Consider the following 27995-nt stretch of genomic DNA (forward strand, 5'->3'; position numbering starts at 1 on the left):
TCAAATGCTGGTAAATTGGCTCAGCATTGGAGTTTTGAACAAATAAGCTTTAATGTAAAATTTTAAATTACATCTATGGAAAGAAATGTGAAAATCTTACAGAGTTATGCTACCAAAAGCAGTCCAATTAAAAGTGGTTGGATGACTGTCTTTATATTGCATTCACTATCGTAGTGTCTAGTCACCTCCCTATAGCGCACACATGCAGTGAATAACATCTAACTGGGAGTGCAGCCTGCATTGCAACAGTTGATTTCTATATCTGAACTGCTGCTCTTGTCATTGGAAGGAGATAGACAATTTCCTTGGATTATTAAGCTCTTACAATGTAGGTATCTAAAACATGTTGAGTGAATTAATCTCAAGTGCTAACTTCTCTCTGTAGACTCCGAAAGGAGTCTGAGGTAAATACTTTAGATGCAGATGTCTATACTGCAGATATTCCAAGTAAGGTGACAGTAATACTACTGAAGAAGACTCAGATAGACACTGCTAAACTGGAATACTGTCTTTGGGAAGACAGTGGGCTGGAAAAAGCCATAGCTTGTGAATCTAACAGAGAATGTGTTTAGGAAACCCTGGAGTGGAAGATTGTTCCTTCCAGTCTGCAGAGGGTCACGGTTGGAATTTGTGTTGCCAGTCGCATGGATTTAAAAAACACACCCCATCAATGCATCCCCTTAAGGTTGTTAGTACCTCTTCCAACTCCACACCTATCTGGATAAAAGCAGAGGTGACATGAAGAGTCTATACAGAAGAAAAGAGAAGTAGCTCTTCTGTTCAATTCCTTTGCTGGTATTATCTTATTCACAGTATCGCGTCCAGTTTTGGCCACTGAATTTTAAGAATACACTTTGAAAAAGTCAGAAAAGACCAGTCAAAACCACAAGAGTTTTGGAAAATTGAATTGTTAAGGAAATTTAGAGGGACTGAGGTAATCCAGTACATAGAAAAAAGAGCACTATGGTAAACAGCAGATTTCAGCTAAACTGTGCTTTTTCAATTAAGTATCTGAAAAAAAGTAGTCCACTAAACATCATCAGTGAAAGGTGACATTACTTTCAGAAGAGGATTAATTCTGTTCATAGTAGGGTGAACGTGACCGCTGCAGTCTGGAGTCCTTCATTCTGACTGCTGACAATACTGGATGCTGAGACAACTGGAAGGTGTTTGTGTGTCTTGGAGTTCTTTGACAGATAGAAGAGCATATATTAATGAGGATATACATATTCTTCATACTTTTTTCCACTGGAGGCCTTTGGATTTCACAATTTCTTAAATTCCCTGTCATCTACATTAGTTCATGATTCTGTTCTCTTTTAGCCTCCTTCAAATAAGAAAAATGAACACATTAAAGGTGGTTACATAGATAATGAAAATACAATATACATCTATGCATATTAGCAAAGGAAATATGATTCTGCTCCTATTACAGCAATCAGGCCAAATATTTCTTTTTCATATCGGAATGAAATAGGGCAAACTTGTGATGGTTTCTAACAGAAAAAGAAGTTAATTTTTAATTTGCTTACACAGGTTTGAAATTTGTCAGAAAGACTCCTTGCCCACGGGAAAAGCATGGGTGCATTACTTCAGTTTTAAGTGCTCTTTTCAGTACCTGGAATAAAAGGATTGACCTTGTGAGCTCTAGTGAATGAGAAATCTGTATAGATATCAGAGGACATGTCTCATAATGCAAGGACTTTTTTTCTCTTTGCTCTTCCCTTCTATTAAGAAATATTCATTGCTTGAGTATGTCTTTTTTCTGTCTTAACTGTCAAGGTCTTCATTGGTGCTAACAGCTCCTTTTTTCATAAAAATGAAAGCCATGACACAGCTAGAATGGAAAAACAAAACAGCTGTCACAGAATTCATCCTCCAGGGATTTGGGAATGGCCCTGAAGTACATTCTCTTCTCTTCCTGATATTCCTGGCAATCTACACGGTGACCATAACTGGGAACATTTCCATTGTTGTGCTGGTCGTGGCTAATCGGCACCTTCACACCCCAATGTACTTTTTCCTGGGCAATTTGTCCTGCTTGGAAATCTGCTACAGTTCAAACATCTTGCCGAGGATGCTGTTTAGCTTTGTGGATGGAGACAGAAGTATTTCAGTCAATGGATGTTTTACACAATACTATTTCTTTGGTTGTTTAGCAGCTGCAGAGTGTTATCTCCTGGCAGTGATGTCCTATGACAGGTACCTAGCAGTGTGCAGACCCCTGCACTATCCAATATGTATGAATGGCAAGCTCTGTCTACAGCTTGGTGCTGCATCTTGGATAAGTGGCTTTCTGTCTAATTCTATATTGATGTTCCTGATCTCAAATTTAGACTTCTGTGGTCCCAATGAAATTGAACATTTTTTCTGTGATTCCTTCCCAATCATAAAACTCTCCTGTAGTGACACTCATGTGGTGGGACTTGTCACTTCTGTTGTGGCAGGCATATGCTCACTGCCTCCATTTCTGTTGACATTCTCATCCTATTTGTCCATTATTGTCATAGTCATGAGGATTCCTTCTGCCACTGGAAGGAAGAAGGCCTTTTCCACTTGCTCCTCACACCTTATTGTGGTGATACTTTTTTACTGGTCAATATTAACTGTCTATGTATTTCCTCCTTACAATACTCAAATATCTCTGAACAAAGTCTTCTCTGCCTTTTACACCATTCTCACTCCCTTGGTCAATCCCCTCATCTACAGTTTGAGAAACAAAGACGTAAAGGAAGCTCTGCAAAAGCAGACAAGTAAATTACTGGATTTCAGAGAATTGCTTTGTATTTTTAAAAAAGAGAAATAATCCATAGTGACTTAAATGTTCAGACACAACTACATGGCATGTGAATATAGTTAATTTGAATAAAACTTGGGAATGAATAGCTATGCATCTTTAAAATAAACGAGCAAAGAAAGAAATAATATAATAGAAGTAATATAGTATTGCCATCAATTTGTGAAGTATGGAGAAAGACAACAAATGTAGTAAATGTGAATTAAGCAATGTAATCAACATCACAAATTAAGCAAAATAAACACTGTAGATACATTATTGCACATTATACCCTCTTGCCTGCCTGCTTGTCTTCTTTCCTTTTTTTCTTTCTTTTCACTACAACTGAAATTCGGTTCAGAATGAGTTGAAATTTAATTTAGACTGGGTAGACCATACTTTATAATATTATGTTCTGGATTAATCTTAGTTTTTACATCTACAATGTAGAAATCTGTGTCCAAGATAGTTATCTGGACTCTCTTCTTTGCAAATGAAGAGAGAGAGAAACATATTCTTGAACACAATTCATCTGGTCTGTTCTGGATGTCTGTTTTGAGGTAGCAAAAACAGTGTTCTAGAAGGGTTCAATTCACTACACTGAAGAATTAAGGAAGTTAGCCAGCCAGCTCACATGGGAGAGCATACAGGCTAGACAGTCTAAAATTAATTAAATGTTACCCATATTTGGATTCATGATTGAAACCTTAAAGTGAAAGAAAAACACCCACATCATCATGACAACTTCCAAAAAGGAATGCATGCCCTGTTGAAGTTTAGTGGAGAGGAGAGGAGTTAAATGGAAAGGACTTTTTTCACCAAGTTGAAATTAGTTCATTTTGTATATATTGTTTTATTCTCCTTGAAAACAATTTCTGTTGGAACAGCAGTGAAAGTATTAGTTAGGAAAACCTTTCCTATGTATAGAAGTATAAGGTAAACAAGTCTGTCTAAGTGAGTGAGATTCAAGTGACTACCCTAATCTAAAGCAGTTGTTTCCAAGGGTAGGATGCAAACAGCAGAAACACTTAAAAATAAGAAGGGCTGAAAAGCTAGAGGAAGAGTTTGTTTAGGAATCTTCTATAGGTTATAGAATTGTGATTGCTATGCATATTCTTGCTGAGATTTAACATGGTTAAAAAATGTAAATAAATAATATGGCTAGAAAAGCTTCACMTTTCTCTACAGTGTCTCTACAGTGTCTAGCAGTGCAATAAGCACTAGAGAACAGACAGCAGGAGCAGCAAGTAGAGTAAGAAGTGAAGCATAGGACCAGGGGTGGCCATCATGGCAAAGAAATGTCTCTTGAGAGCAGTTAGCAGGGTGAAGCAAGAAAAGGCTAGGGGAGCATTCCTGGGGTCTGAAGGAAGGAACAGTTGGAGAGGTGGCTAGCAGAAATAGGAAGAAATGATACCACAGGACAAATGAAGCTATATGAGACTGAAAGAGCTTTCCCATGCCTTGGCTAACTTAAGAATATAGGAAGCATTCACATATCTACAGTAGGTTAACCTGAATCTGCTTACCAGCTCAAAAAATGTCTATAGCTCTTCATTTACTCTAATAGATGTCTAGAAAACTAGTTAACAGTTGGATACCTGCAATATAAATTCTGTATGCATGCTAATCACCTAGTGTCCCAGCATACTCACTGGACAAAAAAAAAAAAAGAGACATTTCCATACTGTGACATTTTGGAGTTCTCATGATATGAGAGAAGTGCCTGTTCCTCTCCTTTGACTATGGAGGGAGTGATTCTATGGCAGGCTCTCTCAATATTTAGAGATAAAATCATTGGCCAAACACAAACCTTCAGTGCCCTTTGAGATACCTGAGAGTATCTTATCTGGCCTCCAGTAATGTTCCAGAAGCACATAGGTCTCCTACAGGAGACCTGTAAGAAAAATCAATATATTTGCTAGCTTTATGTGGAAGTTTTGGATACTCTAGAGCATTTCAAACACACTAAGTGCATCAGCAACAGTCAAAATGTTGGATTACAAATGTCTCAGATGCATTTCAAAAACTAGTTTTGTAAACATGAATTTCTAATTTTCTGAATACCTGTAGGAACCATTTCACCTAAGCTTGTCCATCCAAATGTAGACATTTTTGTTAAATGACATATTCTGCTACCTTCGTGTTAATAAAAAGAGAGTTGTTTCCAGAAGGCGATTTATCCATCCTCAGATTGCTGTCTAAAACAAATGGTTTGATTTGCTTGGGATTTTGTTTCTCTCCATCAAGACAGACTTCATTAACAATTCAAAAAAGGTATCTAGCTACCGGTTTTTCCCTCATTCCATTACATTCCAATGGAAAATCACATTTTCCCTGTTTTATTTTTAACTTTTAACTTAATTATTCTTAATTTTATTGTTTCTACTCAAGTAAGAAAAAAAAAAAGAATAGTGAACTTTCACTAATTTAAGTTGTTCAATCTGCTACAATACCAAGGGAAATGTTTTGCCTTCTGAGTATACTTGTAATGAATGTAGAGAAGGTTTCCCATCTCAGAGAGACGTGTAAGATAAAATGCAGTTCAGAAAAACAGAGAAAGCTCATGGACTATTCAGGATCCTGCATGAAACTCTCTTCACAGACACGAAGTGTGCAAAAAGGGGAAAAGAGTATCCTGGTATCTGAAATGAGGAACAAAGACATCATATCAAAAACTCTCGATTGCTTCTCATGAAAATTGAGGTATATCATTATTTTCTAGACTTTATGGTAACAGAAATTGGCAAGAAAAAACATGTATTAGTATAGATGACTCAAGAGAAAATATATTTGTATCTTTATAAGGCAGGATAGAATGCTTCTGAGACATCTGCAGTGGACACTGATGTCTGAGCTAAATGTTAAGACTTCTTTTGAGATTTAAGAAAATCAAGTACTTCTGACATTTAGTCTATTTTAGTTTACTTCCAAAGGATGGCACAAATAACATCTAAATGTCTTTATTTATTTTCAGGCTTTAAGGGAAATGTAAATTAGTAGCTCTGCTGCTGATCCTTACCATATGGATGTTTGCAGATAACAACACAAAGGCTTTTAGAAAYAAAGTAGCTGCACAGTTTGGGAGTGAGAAGTGCTTCCCAAAGCAGTGCAGTCAAGTTGCAGAGTACTTCAGTAACCTATGTAAATCCATAGGGACTGGGCAGGATGAAGCAGAGGGTACTGAGGGAACTTGCTGATGCCACTGTGAGACTGCTGTTTGCCATCTTTGGCAGGCTGTGGCCACCACGGAGATTCCTGATGACAGGAAAAAAGTAAATATTGTACCTATCTTCAAGAAGGCCAAGAAAGAAGATGAATAGCAGACTGGTCAGGCTTACCTCAGCCACTAGGAAGAATATGGAGCAAATCATCGTGTTCAGGCACATGATGGACAAGAAGGGATGTGTATCAGCACAGATTTACCAAAAATGTCATTCCTGAGCGACCTGATACCTTTCTATGCTGAGATGTTCAGTGGGTGAGAGTGTCATTTATCTTGACTTCAGCAGAGTTTTTGGCAGTCTCCTGTACTAGCCGTGTAGATATATTGTAGATACAGATACTGGATGGGAATACTAATAGGTAGTTGAAGAAATTACCTGGACCATCAGGCTTTAGAAAGCAGTGGTCAACAGTCTGAAATCTAGCTGGCAGTTGCCTGAGAGAGGCATTCTTCACAATCTGTTACTGAGACGGATACTGTTTCACTTTTTCATCAGTGACTGGCATGATAGAACGGAGAACCTCCTCAGGAGTTTTTAGATGACAGTGCTTTGAGAACAGGGTTAGAGGTCCATACCATGAAAAGCAGGGTCACCTTTCAGAGGGACCTCAGGAAGCAGGAGGAATGGGTCAGCAGGAACTTCATGAAGTTCAGCCAAGGCAAATGCCAGAACCTAACCCTGGGACAAAACATGCATGGGTATAAATCAAGGACTTGGCCTTCTGGGGAGCAGTTCTGCAGAAAAGGATGTGCGTGTACTGGGGGAGGGCAGGTCAAATATGAGCCGGCAGTGCACTCATGAGGTGATGAGGGATAACCATCTAGCAAGAGCTAGCCAGAAGGTTGAGGGAAGTATCTACTCCCCCCTGTTTGGTACTTGTGCAGCCACCTGTGGAGAACAGCATCCAATTTGAGAGTTCCCCATTCAAGTGAAAGATTGAGAAACTGAAGAGCATCCAGAAGAGATACAACCTTTCTCAGCTCATACTGCTTTCCACAATGCGTATAGCTGCTCCTTTCTGTGATAAGGAATAGAGAGAAATTCTTCCAGGCAAGAGATATCCATGCAGATATCTGAATGAAGTGAGACATATAATCTAGGTTTCTGACTTACCTTCTTTATCTACTTGTCTTTATACCAGCTACAAAGGCAATTAAAACATTTACCTCAGGTATGGACATCTACATTGCAAACAGCTAAATATGGACAGCTAGATTGTAGAGATCTCAGGAAAAAGGTTTTTTAAAACATGAAATCAATAAGCAATTGTTCAGGGAGCTGAATAAAGAATGATGATGACTAAAAACCCATAAATTTAGTATGTCATTGTTTATATTTTAGTAGCAATGAGAATAAATAGCCAAATACATGCTTTATCCACTCTTCAAACTGTCAAATATACAAATGTACCATCAACAAATCTATTTTCCAAGTTATTTTGAGATATATAGCTATAGATACAGATACAGATATAGATATGGATACATGTGTGTATATCTGTGTGAAAATAAGGGGAAATATTTTTTCCTAAAAATAAAGCAAATATTTTAAATAAGTTACACTTCTGTAGGAAATAAACCCATATTTTGCACACATACAAAATAAGATACATAAATTGTTGGTGAAAATATTTTTCCAAAAAAAATCAGTTGCCCTGAAATGCCAAGTAGACGTGGCAACATCATAGCTGAATTAAAAGGAAAGCAAGGAAATTATAAACAAAACAAAGGGGGAAAACTTATTTCTTCTGGCATTTAATGTGAGTGTTTTTCCTATTTCTTTGTTGTTATCATAAGGATTTTTATTAGGTTGATTATAGATGGATGTTATTTGCCCATTTGTAGTTGATCACCCAGCCTGCTGAATAATGGAACTGTTTTCAGAGCAATTCACTATTACATCGTCATCCCTATAAACACTCCCTTCTTTATTTCTTCTGTGTTGGGTCATGCAGGCTAAGTTAGAAAACCTCTGAGGAACATCTCTTTCAGATGGAAACTGCTGAAACACCATGGCTCAGAAATTGGACCTATTTCACCTTGCAAGGGTTCTCACACCTTGCCACCCTTCAGATCTTCCTTTTTGAGGGGATCCTTCTGATTTTCTTGATCACAATGACTGGTAATACTCTCATTATTGTAATTACAACCACTAACCCTAACTTGCACACTCCTATGTACTATTTTCTCAAAAATTTGTCTTTAATTGAAATTTGCCTTTCATTAAACATAGTGCCCAAGATGCTTGTAGATTTGTTGTTGGAGAGAAAGGTCATCTCTTTTTCTGTCTGTGCCCTGCAACTTTACTTTGTCATATACTTTGTCACATCTGAGTGTTTTATTTTGTGTGCCATGGCTTATGACCGATACATGGCTATATGCCATCCCTTGCGTTATGCCACCACAATGAACAGGAGAATGTGTCTTCTTATGGTCATTGCATGTTGGATTTCTGGTATTCCATTTGCTGTAGGACTTACTGGTTGGCTGTTTAGCTACTCTTTTTGCAGCTCAAAGGAGATAGAGCATTTCTTCTGCGATATTTCCCCTATTATGGACCTAATTTGTGCAGACACACACTTATTTGAGCTGCTTGTGTTCATTGCCACTGTTATAATTGTTTTGATCCCATTTATCTTGATAGCAGCATCTTACATCCAGGTAATCTGTGCTATCCTCCAAATACCATCCGCTGAGGGAAGGCACAAAGCTTTCTCCACCTGCGTTGCTCACCTCATGGTGGTGACACTGTTCTATTGCACAACTGGCCTGATCCATTTAAAGCCAAAATCCAGTCTTTCACTAAATAGCAAGAAATTGGTGGCTCTTTCTTACACAGTAGTAACTCCTATGCTGAACCCAATCATCTACAGCTTACGAAACAAAGAAGTGAAAAATGCTCTGAGGAAGAYATTTGGAAAGAGATAATTCTTCAGCAAGATGTCTCTGCCCAGATAGTATCACTGATTTTCTGACAATGTTCACACTTGAAATATTATATATCAAGGAATTGGTGTTCCTCAAAGCCTTTAAAGAGTTTGATCATTTTACTTTTTATTGGAAAATACTAAGAAATGTAAATCATCTATGTATTGAACTAAGAAGTATACTTAATGTAAGTTTCCAAAATATTACATAGGCTACAGAATTGAACCATAAAATCTGTACATTAATTACAGTGTCTTTAAACCTTTTGTCCTTTTTCTATTCAATGATTAACCTTCAAGAGTATATAAAATTAATTATTGTCATAAGAAAACATGACTCCAGCATACAAAAAAATCTAATATGCAGCAAAATTCCAGAAAGAAAAAAAAGTCATGAATATTTTCATGGAAAATATGCTAAGTAATTGCTGGTATATTAGTACAACCGATCACATGGTAATTAGTTCCTCCTACCAGACAGTAAAGAGTAAGGAGAGAGATTCAATTGACTGAGTATAGGGATGAGACTCAGTTGAAGATTAAGACATCTAATTGTAGGTGGCTATGTGCAAATTAGTGCCTACATGCCTCATCAAAGTCAATCACAATATAGTCAATACAATCTGTAGCATTTAAGGAGAGATTCAGCTGCACAGGTGAGAGAAACTTGATTTGGTTGCTTGAATATAGGTATCTAGTGCTGCTAGAAACTTTCTAGGTCATCCTATTCTAGTTCCAACTTTCAGCACAAAAAGGTGAGTTTCCCATAAGTCCGTGTTATGGGAAGCCCAAATATAAAAGAAATAACCATGGGGACTGCAGAAACCCAAGGACATTTCAAATCATGCCTATGCGGAAAATTTAATCAGGGGATGTTTACGCACTCTATGGGCAATTGAAAAGGTCTCCAGTTGCCATTCCAGATAAGCGTTAGGAAATTGCATCCAGTCTCCATGTCCCTTATCCATCATTCCTCTGGAGAAATGAGCATGATACATCCTCTGCTGCATGGGTAATGCTTAGGAACTATGCTGCATGAGATGTTTCCATATGCTGCCAGAACTGAATATTGCTGCTCTACCGCAACTGCAAACCAACACCAGGAAGAATTGCACAAAACTAGCTCGAAAGCAAGGGCAAGCACATTGCTAGACCCTCCTGTGCAGTATGGAACATGGGTACAAAGAAAAGCAGCATGTCAGGATGCAGCAATGAAGCATGAAAAGCCACATTCTCTGAGCACGACCCCAGCATACACCAGAATCTCAGCATGCCAAYATGGGACAAGGTCCAGACTCTCACCACACAGGCAGCAAGAGCCCCATAAGCTGAACTACGTATTAGCCCTGTCAAGCCCTTCTCAGGTCCTTGACTGGATGCCTTCCACATCTCTGGGTGTACAAAGCAAAGCATGTGGGACATGATGCTTAGCTGAGGAGGAGCTTGGCGCAGAGCCCTAGCAGGTCCTGCGCTCCCAGGTGGCTGAAGCAGGCAGCAGCCACAAATGTGGCTGGTGATGGGTCTGACTGGCTTCAAGACAAGGTCTGGCTGTTACACCACTGGCTGGATGCTATGCTAGCAGCAAAGCCTGGCAATATGCATCAAGCAGAGACATGCTACAAGGCAGGATCATCTCAAGAAAGTCAGCAATGGGGACAGAAAGATCTGTGGACTATCGAGGTGGCATAACACCAGCCTCAAGGAGGTTTCCCCCACACACTTCCTTGCATCCATTTGAAACCAGAGCTGTAGGAGTGAGAAYGCAGGAAGAAGGGCGGTCGTTGCTGCACACTCCTTGCAAGGCCAAATGGGCTCTGCTCTGAGAAAGCTGCTCAGGTAACAGTATCAGTTTCTCCTCCAGAACAGGAGCCGAACTGCAGCACCAGTAGGGTGCCCTCCTTTCACACTCAACTCTTGCTCCATGGAACCAGTGTGAATTACCTGATGCACTTTCAGGTGGATTTGAAGTAGCACAAATGAGTAGCACAATCCCCAGATTTTTCATTTTCTTTTGTTTGTTTTCCAGAAATCTTTAACTCTCCTAACAGCCAGCATTTTTGGCATTTGCAAATCAGGTCCCCAAATCTGAAAGAGATCTGTGGAAAAAAACACACCCACTGTCATTCTTTTACACTCCCCACTAGGAAGTTGTTCATTTTCCTACAAGCCTATGCAGCCGGCAGTTGTATCCAGCAGGCAAGTGACAGCTACTGCAGGACAACATCCCAGAGAGGCATTTTCTGGATGTGTCCCTAAAAAGGGACACAGGGGACCCTTTGTTTTTCTTCTCTGGGGGGAGCTCAGAGCTATTACTCCCAGCAGATGGGCAGCCACCCAAGGTAGCCGCTTACCTGCCTGCACACTCATGTGATCATCCACGGCTGTTATGGTGTGATTTCACACGGGATGGGTGCACTGCTGGAATGAGGGGAGGCCAGCACTGTTCATCCAGCCCCGCAGGGCCACCACGGGAGCAGTCCTAGAGTAAGGGAGGGCAAACAGTGCTACCTCTATTAGAGGTGGTGGCAAATGTGTTTCTCGAAAAGCAGAGTGGTGCAGCAGAAGCATGCTGGGCCATAACCCAGAGGTCGATGGACCGAAACCATCTTCYGCTTTTTTCTTTTTTTTTTCCCCGTCCTGCCCCCACCTCACTTCTGCAGCTGAGGGCGCTCGTACTCCGCTCTCGCAGCCTGACTGCGAGGCACCGCACTCCTACAGCACTGCAGGGCGGGCTAGGAGGGCAAAACCATCACGTGGCCGGTTAGCTCAGTTGGTTAGAGCGTGGTGCTAATAACGCCAAGGTCGCGGGTTCGATCCCCGTACGGGCCACTTCACTTTTTCCTCCCCTCCTCCCCCCCCTCCTCACGACCCTCTGCTTTTCGCCGCCACTGCTGACCGCCGTTAGTGCAGAGATCCACACGACGCTCTGCAGCCCTCGGGTGTGTGGTAGGAACGGTGTGGAGGCAGCGAGGGAAGCGGGAGGAGGGAAAAAAAATTTAGCAGAGGATGGTTTCGATCCATCGACCTCTGGGTTATGGGCCCAGCACGCTTCCGCTGCGCCACTCTGCTCCCTGTAATAACAATCTCCTCCCATTGCCTGTTATAGATACAGTGGTGCACATACTTCCCAACAATTCCCATCATTTCTGCAAGAGGCTCCTGTGGGTGCCCCACAGTGACCTACAAACAGCATCCCTCTTGCCTGGCTCTGTGCTGGCCAGGAAAGACCCCAACATTCCTCTGCCACATCCTGCCCTGACCCTGCCCGAGTGCACCTTGCTGCAGCACCAGCAGCACTGAGACCTGGTTGCAAACTGGGAGCCCTCACAGCTCCACAAGCCCTGGAGGAAACGGGGATGGGGCTGTGAGAGGGGTCAGACGTGGTGCTGGTGGTCAGACACAGGCACGCAGCTCTGAGGCGTTCAGGGATGTGGTTGGGAGTCAGACACAGATGGGGCTAGGGGCCAGATGCGGGGATGCAGCCACAGCTGGGGTGAGATTTGCAGCTGAGAGTCAGACATGGGTCTGGGAGTCAGCTCCAGGGGTCAGACACAGGAGTGGGGCAGGGAGGAAATAACGCACCATCTCCCTGCCCCAGACAAGGCTGGGAAGACAGCTGTGGAGATCATCGTCTYTGAGCAGGTCGCCAAGGATAACGAGTCCCTGCAGCCCCCTTTACCTTCCCCAGACCACAGATCCTGGGGCCAAGGAGCTGACAGGGTTTTCAGCTGCCAAGGCCTAAGGCAGGCCAAAAAGAGGCAGAGAAGCTTGAACACTCTTGGGTGACACGCTGGGATGGGTTTGGGTGACAGCTCACCCGCCTCCCACACACTCAAGGCCATCACGCTGAAGACACCAGGAAAAATTACTGAAGGACTCTCTCCTGCAGCAATACTGGCCCAGACCCAGCACAGACCAGCCTCATTGCCCACCAGTGACAGCCTGTGATGCTGCATCCCCTCTAGGACCCGGCACTGCCACCCCAGGGTCCTGGGGCACCATAGCACTATCAGCAGAGAAGTACTGGGGCCAGGATACCGGGGGCCTGAGCTGCACATGCATCCCCACTGCTAAGGGGGCTTGCTTGTTCACATTGGATCGAGACTCAGACCTGCTCGTTCCTTTGCAATAGTCCTTTCTTGATGAACTTCACCAAAATTTTTGCCGTACAAGGCCTTTGGTCAGAAGACATAAGGTTAACTGTCAGTATTGCTAAAATCCAAGTGTCTCAGCACATCATTCCTGGAAAACAAGTCAGAAGGAACCACCCTGCAACAATAAAATATTCTTTATACTTACTCATTCCCCAAACATTTGACTCTTAATTAAACTTATAAATTCTGCTAGATACTCAAATCCATGCATTAAACTCATCCCCCCCACAGTACCACGATCACGTTATCATGGTTTAACGTTGTGTGCTGTTGCTAATCCAACTGCTCAGCAACCAGCCCTGCCATTCCTGTATTTTCACAAACAAGGTCACTACAACCGTCACAGGGAACAGGGGAGTTCCTGTATGTCCACATATCTGCAAGGTGGTTCACTTACATTAAGTAAACTTAACATCATCCTCACTTGTGCCTCCAAAACCTGAAGTACTTCAAGGGGGCCTACAAGCAGAAAGAAGGCTTCACTCCTTGTTCATCAAGTTGGAGAAATATTTGATGGTTAACATCATCCTCATCCACACCACCCTGGTATGATGTGAATCATACCACATTCAATTCTGTCAAGCAGCACCAAGCCCTGAGGAAAGCCATATGTAATTGTCTGCTGGGTGGACTTCCAACTTCTGACCACTGCACATGAGGACAGCAGTCCAGTCAGCATTCCGTAGATCTTAGTCCACCCATCCAGCCACATCTCCCCAACATGGCTGCAAGGACACTATGGGAAACTAGGTTGAAAAGTCTTCCTAAAGTCAAGGAAAACTACATCCACCATTCTCACATCATCCACCAAGGCGGACATCACATCACAGAAAGAAAGCAGGCTGAGCAGAAGGTACACTCTTCCATCAAAGGGCTCCAGAAATGCAAAAGCAACACCTGCTCTGGGGGTGCCTCACCTACTGAGCCCACATATATGCTCAAAACGGCAAATGTTTTGAAGCAACATGATACAAAAGTGCACACTGAGCACTTTTATTCATCTAGATGGTGCAGAAGGGAGTATAGGACAGCAGGTCTAAGAAAACTGGAGAGCAGGAAGGGAGAAATGCAGAGCTGCAGACTGCGAGTGTGCAGCAGAGCTCAGAAGAATGTGGTAGGGGAAGATCTGGACTTTGAGACAGATGGGTAGGTGTAACATAGGAGGTATTCCAAGCTAGAGATGCATAAGGATAAACAGCAAACAAAATGCAAATGTGGAACTAGCTGAGGAAAGAGGGGGAGACAAGCATGTAGGCAAGAACCATCTTTGTTAGGCATTGTTTATTCTCAGTAAAGCTCAACATTCCTCACAGAGATTGTTTCAGCTACATCTCAGGCCTGCTCACTCCTGTGCTGGGGCAAAGAGTACTACTAATGATTCTTTTAAGAACAGCAGACCTTGAGCTCTTCCTTTTCACCAAGGAATACAACTCTTAAATAAAATATTCCCCTCTCCTAGCTGTCCTAGTTGATTTTTTGTTTGCTTTTAAAGACAAGCTGGTACYGTTTCCTGTAGAGAGATTAGAGCAGGAGATACCTAGACTTTACTGATGCTGTTAAACTCAAACCCTCATTTGAATGCTTTTCCTACAGCAGAGGTTCAGGGTGTACAATTGCAACCCATGAACCACCCCATTTCCACTTTCTAACTCCCCCCTTGAAAAATTCTGATCACTATAGACAGGTTTGCAGTCTTCCAGCCTCCACAGCTAGTTCTTCTAGTGGGAGTTTCATACATTCATCAACACTATCAAAATCCCTCAATTGGACTGAAGGTAATCCAAAGTGTCAGCCCACAACTAGGTCAGTGGCTGCCATATGCTGTGAGCATGTCACCTTCCTACTAAGAACAGTCTTCAGGCCTATACAGTGAAAACGCAAAATGGTTTAACATATTAAGAGTAAGTTAACCTGTAAAACTGTTAGACAAGAATCAAATAAGGAAGGAGTATCTGACCATCATTAAGATCTTGCACAAGTTTTCCTCTCCAGTACTTTCCACCTTGCTTAGGAAGAGATTTTAGCACCTGTTTCACCAGCTTGTGAAATCTCCAAGGGGCTACAAAATGCTATTAATCTCCCTCAAAAAACAGAGGCAGCTAACAGGAGCAGGCACTTCCTCCTAATTCAGAGAAATGRATTTTACTAAGAGCTCCTGAGCTAGACAGGACAGAGTAATAAGCCCACTGCTTAGAGACACTGCAGCATGATGAATGATACTACAGCTCCAACAAATCCATTTATCTATTTCAGCTACTTGTTTGTATCTTACACAAAGTGATGAAGCTATTCTCTCCCTTATCTAATTTTTCATTTAACCTGGCTCATTAGGCAAAAGGCTCTGTGACCCTTCATAAGGGAAAAAAAAATTACTTATTAGAAACAGCTACAAAAGAAGTAGATTTACACAATCAGGTCAAACTTTTTCAGATTATGGTGTTAACACTCTGACCCATCTCCTTCATATGCATGATCAATCTCGAAGTACAAAGACATCCTCTATCAGACATTCAAGTTTCCACCACAAATTACCATCATTGTAAGGCTCTTCTTTTACCAATGTGACCTGTATCAACACTATCCATCTCCCATAATTCAGCTACTGTGTTCCAGCTGTTGCAAATCAAAATGGATTTCAGGGAAGGAAGCAGCATGGAGTATCACTGTGCAAGATGAGTCTTGATCTCTCCAGAGAAAATTGAGCGCTACTGCAAGTCCTTCTAGTCTTCACATATCCTTCTTTGTCCCAGGTATCTTCAGGCAACTTCTAGTAATCTGAGTTGCCAAAAGAAGTTTTGGAAATAAGAAACAGCTCAGTTCCAGATGTTATAAATATTATTTGTAAGACAAATACATACAAAACATGCAGTTTTACAGGACAGATTATATACATTTTCAAGCACCAAAATACATCAGAGCCAGTGTCTTATTTAGGTACTGTTGCCTCCGGTGCTCTTTCCAGAAGCTCCTATTTTCTGCAGCCGGCTAGCACTTGGTTGTCGAGGCATCCTCTGGGCAGATCCTTCCCGGCTGTTCCTTTCTGCTAGGACCTGGGTCCCGCTGACCACAGAACTGGTTTTATTTCTCCCTGAGTGAACAAATACACATATTAATTTTGAAGTCCCAGCCCCATATGTCAAACGCATCTAAGCTGCAAGCGTTCCTTGAGAACTCATGCAAAGGGCAAAGTTTTATTAGATGTCGCAAATTTATCCAGCATCCAACACAAAGCAGATTTGTGGATTCAGCTCAACAGATATCAGGGCCACAAAGTCAAAATGCATTGCAGTAGGAGCATTAATTGTCAACAACTTTAATCCACAAAGTAACCAGCCACCTCATTCTTTAAATACAATTGCTTTCGTTTTGCACAGGAACACCAGCACTGCAGACAGCAATTCAAGAAGAACATGAAGAGCACTAACACCTCATAGCTGGGATAAGTGAACCAATGTGCCAGTGTCCACCTCTTTCTCAAGCCTGCAGTCACATCAGAAAACCATCTGTTCAAGTCACTTTTGCAACCTGATGAGCAACTCTGGATCTCCCATCATTATCTGCAGTTTCCCAGTAGCTCCAAATCCCATACAGCACCAGCTGCTCATAGATCTCCTTACTGCGCTCAGAAAATAATAGAATTGCCTTTCTATAGGCACAGCTGACCATCTCTATAATGATATATGACAGCAGAGAGAAGCAATGGGTAGAGAGGTGCAAACTGGGGGAGGCAAGGGGCATCCACCCATGCTGCCACGTTCAGCCTGAAGAGAAAAAAGGACAGAGTAAACTGGGCTGCAAACAAAAGATACATGGGGAAAACTGAGCAAGAGGTAACACAAGCTAGTCTGACTTTTCCTGGCACTGGAGAGAACTACTTCAGATGAAAAACAGCACTTGCACTGGGAAAGATTGATGCTGTTCTTTCCTGAGTATTTGTAGTTACATGAATACAATTAAAATGGAGAGTGACATGTTGGTAATTGTATCAGAGCAACTTCCAGAATACCAATAGCAACTCCACATGGAGGAGTCTCCATGGGTATGATTTGGAAATCATCATCTTGGATCACTTGCACTACTGATAGGACAGCAGACCATAGCTATAAGCCTGTTTTACTTACCAAACTATCCTCCCTCCTTGAAATATTGTCCGAGAATAGGACTCATAGCAAAACCACAAATTAACACATTGCAGCACTGGAAAGACACCCTGAGAGCTTCCAAATAAGTATACATGGCCTCTTTGTATCTGTAACACTTGACAGACTAGGGTGGCAAAAGAAATAAATTCACTTATCCCAGCCAAGTCAGGTGCTCTTAGAAAGTCTGTTATTGTAAATCACACTAGAAATCTGCTAGCAGTTATCAGCCCAAGCCAGCCAGCCAGCCTTGCAGTTTTTCTTCTTAGCTCAAGCTCCTAAGCGCTTAAGCAATTTTTACTAATGGAAGCGTTGTACATGAAAAACAAACAAACTGAACAAAGGCAATACATGATCTCACACTATTTAAGTGAAAAATTAGCAGGAACAGAGCATTAGAGTTCACCATGATGCTTTTAGCAACCCAGTACACTTATATAGGTGAATGCCCTCCCTTTCCTTACCTGCACATATCCAGTAAGAATTCAGGTCCCCAACCTGTGCACAACATGACTCTAACCATGTRCACATACAAAACAACTGTACCATTACAGGCTAAAGGGAGTCAGGCCCTTGATCTTCTGACCTACCTGAAACTACTTGGGAAAAAGAGAATCACTTTGTAAAGAGCAGCCATGTTCAGATAAAACARTGCCCTCCACAGTAAATCACAGTAAAACAAAACAGTTATTTCAATAGCATGAAATCTAACCACACCTTTGGAAGCATCATATCTAGACACATGAATCAAGATTAGCTCACAAAATGTGCAAGGACAGGCACAGGCTGTGCAGGTCTGCAAGAGTGAGTATCAGAGATATCAGGGTSCACTAGAGTAAAGCACAGAAGTTAAGCTACCGCAGATTTTCTGCAATTCAAGTAACTACAGACTAGCAAGAGGATTCTACTGATACCTGTCTTGGTGACACAAGATGCCCGTATCTTGGGTGTCTGACTCGCACAACACAGTTGCAGTCCAAATAATTATGGATGCAAACATAAGAATCATGTCAAAAGTAAACCTAATCAAGTACCTCCCAGCACGAAGATGACTCAGAACTGACCAGTTACATGCTCAAGCATCTGACAAAGCCTGAAAAGAATGGGTATATGTATGCAAGCAGTAGCAGAAACGTGCCCTTTCTTTCTCTGATTGCTAGCTCTCCCCATCTAAACTACCAGCACTTATCTTCTCTGGCTACTTGCTGGATGCATTAATGCTGGTCATCTCTGACAGAACTGAAGACTGAAGGGCTACTGCCACCTCTGCAAGGAGACAGTTGCCACTCTGAGTCTTCAGCAGATACAGAGACTGCAGTCTGCAGACCAGATCAAATTTAGAAAAAGCAGCCTTACTCCAGACATTCTTTTGGAAGTGGAAATCTAAAGCCCTTTTCTTTCAGCCTCCTTTCTGCTCAACCTACTGCCTTATCCAGAGGAACCTTTACTGTTTCTGAGCAGTAACAGGAACTGCAGATCCTCCTACGTCTGAAGCAACTTTCTTTTCTCACAGATTTTTTTTTTWAAAAGGCCTTCAAGTGCTGTTGTTATTACTTTTACTCGGAACACAGTCAGAGGCCTGGGATATCAGTATTGCAGGTTTTGAAACATCTCTCAAAGTAAATACTGACAGGGCTGAAGGGCCAGAGCAATAGTGAGTTTATCTCAGTTATCTCACACCCTGTTCTTGTTTGTCTCAAGTCTTACCCTGGGCACAATAAACCAGTTGGCCTTTCTAAAAGGGCAGAGACTCAATTTTAGGCCTGGAAGAAGAAAAATAAATTACAATAGCAGAAGTCTATCCTCCTTATCATCACTGCATGTTATCTACAAGGTTTAGAAGACAGACATTTATTACCCACCCACTGAAGACGGCACAGTGATGGGACTCGCTTCAAATTTCATCACTTCCCAACCATGGAAACATCTCAAACAGCCACAGCTAGACCTCACTTTCCAAAGCAACCCAAAGATGCGATTTTGGCTTGCTATAATCAATATTTTGCTGGATTCCCAGGTTTACTCTGCAGAAAGTCTTGCTCACATCCCAATACAACTATCACAAGCAGTCCTCTTCTGCAACACAAATCAGCAGGTTCTCAGGTCTCCAAAGCTGCTGAGATATTCTTAGCAGCTAACACACACAAGCATGATGTGTCAGGCTCCTCCCAGTGCTAAACACAACCCTTGCTAAAGCAGTTTCCCTAAGATGGCCCATTAAGGAGGCCAGTTAAGAATGGTAGAACATGTCTCATCAAGTCTACCTGAACAGTTTTCAAACACAGGAAGAGGCAGAACAGGGGGATGGTTTTTAAATGCACCTTCCAAAGCAGTTAGTTAAGTAAGACCGTAACTATGCACTAAGGTAATGTATGTGCATTTTCTTTTGCATGCACTTACCTGAAGAAAATAGAGTTGAGACCTACACAGGCCTGTAAGTCACCTGCAGAAAACTATTATCCTCTTCAATTCTCAAACATTTACTTTAAAAGAAGGTTTTGTATTCAACTACATTACTACAAGCAATTATAGAACAGTAAGTTAACAAAATAGCTCTCAGATCCTTTTCCACACACCAAAAAGCCTCCTTAGTTGCTCTAGTAACTCAGCTAAACACATGTGGTAAGAATCCCCTAAATTTCAGATGTCTGAAAGTGAGTTAAGGTTTGAAGCAACTCCCCAGCTCCTAGAGCAGAGGTCTGCCTTAGTCTGATGAATATGACATCCCTTTTCCAAGGAGACTCTCTAAAGAGCTCTGAAACAGTATTTCCTCCATCTCTATCTGCATGATGAATTTCTCCCCTACCACTCCAGTATCTTTGTTACCCTGGGAGGTTACCAACCTAACCACCCAAACAGTACCTGGTTTACCTCAAAAAATGTTTTCATTCATATCTCCCACTCTTTTGAGATAGCTCCCTTTGACATTGCTAAGCTGAGCCACTGGAGATCATTTACCATCTACTGATCAACATAAAACTACCAGTCTTTTCCTACAAATCTACCCCAGATCTGTTTGCTGTTTTTCATTTGATTGGTTTTCCTCCTCACACCTGGGATAACCTCATTTCTTCCTCCACTACCTCTCCTGCATGTAGATTACATAGAAAGATGGAGCTGTTCCTCATTTTCCTCAGGGAGCTTTTCTCAGTCTGTTTTCCTGGCTCCAAGTATGGCTACTTTCCATTACATGCAGTATTTCCAGGACTTTTTTTTTTTTTGGACACACAGAGAGAGAGAAAGAGAGAGAAAATTAGTTGCTGCTCATGATGCACTCACATCTCATTACTTTTCCACAAAGCCATGCATGACAAGCCTAGCATTTAGAGTACTCTTCTAAATCCTATCTATCAGTTTTTGGAGTCTTGCCTCACAGATCAAGAAAATGGAGAAAAATAAACATGAAAATAAAAAAAAAAAGCTTGAAAATCCTCCTGAGAAAGATACGAAAAATGATCCCAGTGGTGCAGTGTTTAGCTGTCTCCCAGTACAGCAGGGAATTATCTCAAATACCAAGCAGAAAGAAAGCCTTACTGCCTCATGTAAAACTGAAAACCTTGTGTGCCAAAAGTATGACTAAGGACAGACACATCCATACCGATTAGAGATTGCCAGCTGTCTCTGTTACCCTTTCATGTTGACAGCATTGTCAGTTCCAGACAATTCCTGGTTTTAGCCATCTGTCCATGTTAACTAGGGCATCCCTGTCCATCATACCTAGAGTATATGTAAACACACCACACAGTGCAACCCAGGCTACTTGGGAGATCCCATTCTTTCAGAGAAAACTGTTTTAGACTGGCTCTCCTACTGAATTGTGGCCTAGCTTCTTCAGTAAACATAGTCACAATACTTGTGAAAAATTATTTGCCAAGTTTGTATGTCAGGCTCTGACTCTACATGTAGCACTGCAAAGAAYATAGTACACTTAGAACAAAAGTATGGAAGAAGCCTGTGCATCCCAGATTAGGCAATTATTTTTTTCTTACGAGTTCTTGAAACGTTGGAAGGACTTTAACAGATTACTCCCCAAAATACAATAGTACAGACTGAGTCACAGGATCCAATACAGCTCTTTCCATTCAAAAAGTTAAAGATTAACTAAAAGACAAGTATATCTAGACTTCAGCTTTCAAAGTGGGTTACTCAGAGAAAAAAATATTTTCAGGAGAACAATGAAGCCATCTATTGTTTCACGACTAGGTCCATGAAAGGTTTCAATGCTCCAGCCCAAACTTTTTACATGTTTGTTCTGGCATGCACACATATATACACACCTCCTGGGAGGGGAAAGAGGTTAGAATTTAACTAATGGGCCTTAAGCCATCCAAGGAAGTATAACACAGGTTACTGAAAAAGTTTTCAAATTTAGTTAGTTACTAAACAACTGATATCAGCATTTGAAATCGAGATAACACTACTTCGTAATCCCTGTCCCACAAGATGAACAAGGTGGTCCACGTATCTTTTATAAACTGAAGCTATTCAGTTGCTGATAGAATACTGAAATGCCTACAATCTAAAAAAGTAAAAAAAAAAGCACATGCTGGAATGGCACCTTGGAGGGGAGGGGGAAGGGAAGCAGCAACTCCACAGCAGCAAAGTGCCAAAACCAAAACTTCTTGCCCTGTGGAATTATCACATCAACTACACTGCACAAAACAAGAATAAAGGCCTCTAATTCCAAGGAGCTTAAATTGCACTGTTTTGGTAGAAAACATTACAAAAGAATGGTGTAAGAGTTACAAGTTAAAGATCTGTTGGGGAGTGCAACTTGACTGTTCTTTAACAAATGCAGGTCAAAGGAAATCCAGCTACTGGAATGGTATGGATGAAGTACTGGCAAGCTTGAGTGAAGCCACTGTGTGAGAAAATCATGATCAGAAATACATTAGTCCTTTGATCAGTCCTCCAGATCATCTATAGGACGTCCTACAGAATTTTTCAAGGAAGATACGCAAATATTGTATTCAAACATTTGATGCAGGTACACAGTATGAATTAAGAATGTTGCTAATGGTTAAACCTCCTGGATATATTTAACCTAAAAATAACAATGCAAAATTTATCATATATCCAAAGTGCAATAGCCAGTGTAACCAATACAAAAAATACACTGGACAGTGTATAGAGAAGATTAAAAGCATTTAACGGTAAGTTCTTAGTATTTGCGGGGCCGTTCCCTGCATCATGTTTGAGCTCCATGCCACATTATCCTTGCCAACTGCTGTATCTCCTTAATAGAGAAGTCTGCATTACATATCCAGCATCAAGGTGAACCCTGAGGTAATGCAAGGGTGGGTAAGTAGAAGATGAGTACAAAAAGACTGTAGTGCAGCTAGTGTGGCCAGCCAGCTGTACACTAGAGCAGTAATAGTTATTTGGAGTCCCTGCAGTAATAGCTGTCCCCCTGAAATACTGATCACAGCTAAAGGCAGACAACATAGAGAAAGCACCAGAAATAAGAAGTAGGACAAAGGATGAATAGGGATGGTAGCAAACTACAAGGACAGCAAGCAGAACAGGTAAAGACAAAGCTGGCAACAAACAATATAGTAGACACAGGGTAGAGGTATTGAGGAAATAACTGAATAGCAACACTTGGAAGAGAACTTTCAGACAAGGAAAGATCACCCACTGAACGCTTCACTGAGCCCACAGCCAGTGGCCGAGTCGGTGGCATTTCGAACAGGCACCCAAGCATGACACAGAATTTCAGGGGGAAGGAAAGCGCTCTGATCTCTGCAGTGCAGAGCAGACTAGAAGGTTGAAATGGTAGCCTCAGAATTAATAAGCCAAGTGAGACGCCCAAAATGAAGACAGGATTCTGAAATGCAAACTCACTTCAGCCACTCGTTGGGCATAAAGAGGTAGCTGAGGAGGAAGCCCTGGGAAGTAACTTTATGGAAGACGCATGGGATGGGGAAGGAAATATGAAGAAGAGTGGAAGCATGGAGGGCAAGAGAAGCATGACACAACACTCATTAGCCTAAAAAGAAAGAGAAAGGCTTTGGCATATGCARTAGAATTAGTAAACTGCAGGGAAAGCATCAGCAGCTTGATTATGGTCTGACAGGAAACAATAGGTAGGAAAATGGCATATTTAACAGCCATAAACTATATACATAGATAGTTTACACTACAACCAGCACCACTGCCCCAAGGGGTTCACACACCTCTCCCTCACATATATCCTTTGGACAACTTCCTTCTGTGTGTTTTCCCTCTAAAATCAACTCTTCCACTCTCAAATAAATTACTGGTGATGAATAGTTTTGTGCACAGCTTACATGCAGTTGTTTCTAGCTAAATATGCCACATGGATGCTCTAACACTCAAAAACAGTAATTCTGAGCCAGTTATCGGAAATTCAGTTACCAGCAAATACTGCTCCAGGCTGAACACCATGGTCATGTTCTCTGGGAAAACACAAACAAAGTCATTCAGATTAGATTCCCTGCTACTTAAGAGCTTTAGTTTTAAAAAGCCAAAATAACTATAAGTTTGGGGGGCGGGGGGGAAGGGAGAGAAGAGGAGAGAGAGAGAGAGAGAGAGAGAGAGAGAGAGAGAGAAGGGGTAGATTTTTTTTTATTTTTACATATATATACGCTGACCAGAAATGCTGTAATGGTCATTAACTGCTTCAAACAAACCTTCCTGCATCACAATGAGTTCAGAAGCCTAAACTGGTGTATCTTTGTCATTACTGACAGAAMCTGAGCAAAGCAGTCTTGTTGGCTAATCTTTAAGACAGACTTGGATTACTTCAGCCATTTGCCTGTCTTCTGACAAAGGAAGAAATACAGGAGAAAGAGCAGATATGCAGAGCTGAAGGAGACAGCGCAAAGCAGGTAGGCAAGCTTATACAGGACAATCACTGTTCTTTGTCTCAGTGCAAGGAGTTCTGGCTTTATCAGCAGAAAGTCCTGGTTATACAGAGGCAGTATCTCCCATCTCCAAATGCCTGGTCCCATCCAGAAGTGGCATTATCCTCTTCTTAAACCAAAGAGGTATCTTCCAACAAGAGGTAGCAGGGCCAACAGTAGATACAGCTTTGGTTCCCCTTCCCCACAGCAGGTCCTAGACGGAAAGGAGGTAAGGCAAAGCGAACATTCCTGCAGAATGGATTCAGCCCAGAAGACACCCCCACTCAGTCTATTAACACTTAGTCTCCAAGTCCTGAGGCATTGATAATGGACTTGAGTTGCATACAGAACTAGAAAGTTCGGCAAAAGAGGAGTAAGCCTAAACTGATTCTTCCTTCTCCTCTTCAATCTGAGCTAACTGGGTATTTCCCCAATTTAAGGGGAGAAACTTACTCTGCTGAAGGTATGCTGATTTTAATGGGATCTTTACATCAGCTACACTTTCCCCCAACAGCTCTAGTAAAACAAGCAGCTGTCTTGAGGTGCAGATAGTGCAAAACTTAGTTCAGCCTCAGATGGTCCTGTAAAGCACAGATATGGCTGGTACTGATGGTCCAATTCTACTTTACATCATCATTATCACTTCAGGAACTGAGAAATCAGTCTGGAATTTTTTGTTTTCATGGCCTTCAACCAGCAATCCTACACATCTTCCCTCAGACATACCAGGCGGACCCATCCAAGCACCAACACTATACTGTGCTGCCAGACACAAGCTAGCCAAAAGCTGTACAACTGCAGTTAAAGCAGCACAATTTGTTACCTTGCACTTGGATGCCTATTTTAGGGCAGATCAGGCACTATGCTAATGTAATCATTTCTTTAACTGATTCAGTAAAAGCAGGCATGAGACTCCCCGCTAGCTGAGAGGCTATCAAAAGCTGATCCAGAGAAAATGAGTGCTCTTCTTGACGGTAGTGAAAGCTGACTGGCACTTTTTACACTCACAGAAAGGCGAGTGCAAGATTAAGATTGTGATAARCCACTGCTAAGCATATGTTCTGCCCAAAGAATTTTCTAAGAGTTAGGCTTTCAATAATGACTTCATTCACATACAAATCAGCTGCTGTTTAACTTCAGTGGGCCCTGGATGACAGCAAAGTCACTTGTGCTGATAGGAATTAAAAAGAAGTTTTCTCTCAAAGTGATATACTGCTCTAATGTAGCAAAAGCTTCCACAAAACAAAAAACTCAGACATAACGGGAAGATAAAACCTTCTAGGAAGACAAGGCAAGTACTGCCCATCAGAATTTGGTTAGGATTTAATCTAATGACAGAAAGGAGGCCAGTATGCATCTCTACCACCAGCACTATGCACCAACCTGCAAAAAATGGAGATCTAAGTTCAACATGCACTGCAGACACACAGTAAAACATCAAGACTGTGGCTTGATGGGCAGGATCCTCCTGTAAGCCTGTATAGTCCAAACCTAATCAGCTATCTCAGTCAATCAGCTAGCCCTAAAGGTACTTCAGGTACACTTCAGCCTTGTGAAATAAAGCAGCAGTGAGAGATACAGAAGGCCAGACTAATACTGTGAATGATCACTATGAGCAAAACAGTACTAATGCTTTCTCTGAACTTTACTACATACCTCTCTCGGTTCAGTTGACAGACGAATTAAGCCCCCAAAAGAGCATAACAATTCCTAGAAACTCAGCCTAACGTACTTGTATGACCTCAAGGTAGTAGAAGGTAACTGCTCAGGGCAGGTCAGCTCTAGCAAAAGGTTTCTGGATTTTCCTCTTGAGAAATTTAGCGATGGTTACCAAACAAGCAGCCATCTGGCAATTTCAAATTTGAGTCAGCCTAGCAGCAGCCAAAACTGGAATTGCAGCAGTGGCCCAGTGCTAGAAAAATCTCGTTTTGACAGGAAGTGGTACACAACCAGCACATGTGAGGGAACAAGAGCTACTCCAGATTAGAAGACAGAAAGAAACAAAAACCTTACCAAACAAAGTTAGTTCATAGTTTGAGTGTCCCACCACACCTGAAGCATCAAGAGAGAAGAAGTAAAAGCAAAATTTAACAGCATCTTCTGTTCAAAACTGTTGCTTTCTTTTGAAGACACTTCCTCTCAACATAGTACAGGAATAGCATGTTGCATGTTACTTAAAATATGCAAGTGCTGTACCTCTTTCTTAGCTCAGGAAAATAGTCAGCCAGGTGTCATCTTCTCCTGTACATCTTTACAGTTACTTCTTAATCATATGCTTGGCTGTTCTCTTTACCACAAATGACCTCTCATCAAGGAATTCTTAACCAAAAGCACCTCTTCCACTCAGCAAGAGAGAGGAAACTGTTCAAGCTGAAGTGCAAGACACTATCAGCACACTCTACATCTAATTCTCATTAAAGCTTTACTAGCTTTCCCAAGTCTCTGTACAGTTACCTTCAGCTGCTGAGGTGAATCTCACCCATTTACTGCATAGGAATTTACCCCATGACTAGCAGGCTGCTCTGCTACTGTAATGGTACCTTGGATCATGGCTTAATTCATCTCATTCTGAACCTCTGTATTTGGTCAAATGATTCACACTTTGAACTTCACTCTCTCTGGACTCACATATCAGACGTAAAAGCTTACAAACACAGGCAGCTGTCATACAGAGGACATGTTTCCCATCCCTAGGCCAGTCTGGGCAAAGAGACTAGACTAAATGCTAGTATGCTAGTGCAACAGATAAAGCTTACTGGTTTTCCCCAGTTACCTGTGCTGACAAAGCTTTTGTTTGTTTGCTTTCACCCCTCTCCTACCGCCACTTATCTCAGATTGTCAGTACAGTCCCCGCTGAGCAAGCTTACTTTTTCAGTTTTGTGACATAATTCTTTGTGAATCAATGTACACACATGGAAGTTTTCACCCTAAAAAAATACTTAGAGGATGGGAGAACRGAAAACAATAAAACTCAACTCGACCTCATTCATGTCTGTGCTCCCACTAGTGGACAAGCATTCCCATATTACTAGTATAGCAGTGTCAAGATGTGGAGAAAATGTGTTGTTAGGCATGCAATTTTTTTATCTGCAACCACAAACAATGACCACAAAATCTGACTGCTTTGACTATTATCCCTTTTACTATATTTTTAAGCAGAAGAGAAATGAGAAGCCCTTTACAGTGAGTTTAAGCTTAGTGACAACGGGTGTATTTTAGTTACCTCTTTTAAATCTTTTAGACGTAATCCACAGATATCCAGAAGTTGCAGGCTACCAGCCAAAAGTCACTTCAGGAAGATTCAGAGAACAAGTAAAAGTTTTATTAGAACTGGTTTGGGAAAAAAAATGGCACAACTTCAGGGCTAAATTTGTTCCTGTCCATTGAAGTTAGAGGACTAAAGAAAAATATTCAGAAGCAGTTGCTATTTTAGAGCTTTCCATTTCAGCCAAGGTGCACTTGAGCACTTTGAAGCAACAGGCAGAAAAAGGAAAAAGACCTCAAGTGCTCACATTCCACTAAATACCATTCATTTGAGCACTGTAATGTGCTGGAAGAGAGGTAAGACGTGCAGCCAGAGCTACCACGCTACCCGCGGATGGAACAGACAAAGCACTGCAATTCCCCTCACTTTTAGCAGTTCCTAACATCTCAAGAACTTTGTTTTCGTAAGTCAGACGTAACTGAAGCAGCATTAGCTGATACTAGGTATTATATGTTTGGGGTTTGCTTTAGAAGAGTTGAAAGGCAGAGCCAGGTATGAAACATATCCAGGTATGAAAACTAACAGAAATGACTTTCAGAACCTGCGTTTCCCAACGCATCACACCACGCATGCTCCTCCACAAGCTACTACCTGTGCTGCCCTTCGGGGCAGGGGAACCTCCCCCCCAAAAAAAAAAAAAAGTTG

The 27995-nt window shown here is 41.7% G+C and overlaps 2 protein-coding genes and 2 non-coding genes across 4 annotated transcripts; 3 read left to right on the forward strand and 1 right to left on the reverse strand.

The window, feature by feature from the left end:
• Positions 1-1828: 1828 nt before the first annotated feature.
• Positions 1829-2806, forward strand: LOC146598199 (olfactory receptor 5AP2-like). Its single transcript, XM_085300750.1, has one exon. It carries the CDS (start codon positions 1829-1831, stop codon positions 2804-2806), a length of 978 nt encoding a protein of 325 aa, XP_085156876.1.
• Positions 2807-7991: 5185 nt separating this feature from the next.
• Positions 7992-8927, forward strand: LOC146598200 (olfactory receptor 10A5-like). The gene has a single exon (XM_085300751.1). It carries the CDS (start codon positions 7992-7994, stop codon positions 8925-8927), a length of 936 nt encoding a protein of 311 aa, XP_085156877.1.
• Positions 8928-11681: 2754 nt separating this feature from the next.
• On the forward strand, positions 11682-11755 carry TRNAI-AAU (transfer RNA isoleucine (anticodon AAU)). Its single transcript has one exon. It is a non-coding gene; the product is annotated as a tRNA-Ile (tRNA).
• A 168-nt stretch (positions 11756-11923) lies between these two features.
• TRNAM-CAU (transfer RNA methionine (anticodon CAU)) lies at positions 11924-11995 on the reverse strand. Its single transcript has one exon. It is a non-coding gene; the product is annotated as a tRNA-Met (tRNA).
• Between the last annotated feature and the right edge of the window lie 16000 nt (positions 11996-27995).

Source organism: Rhea americana, unplaced genomic scaffold (assembly GCF_003343005.1).
Source record: "Rhea americana isolate MKP2758 unplaced genomic scaffold, rheAme1 scaffold_168, whole genome shotgun sequence".
NCBI lineage: Eukaryota > Metazoa > Chordata > Aves > Rheiformes > Rheidae > Rhea > Rhea americana.

Coding starts and splice junctions, on each gene's coding strand:
- LOC146598199 (XM_085300750.1), top strand. CDS start 1,829: ATGACACAGCTAGAATGGAAAAACAAAACAGCTGTCACAGAATTCATC.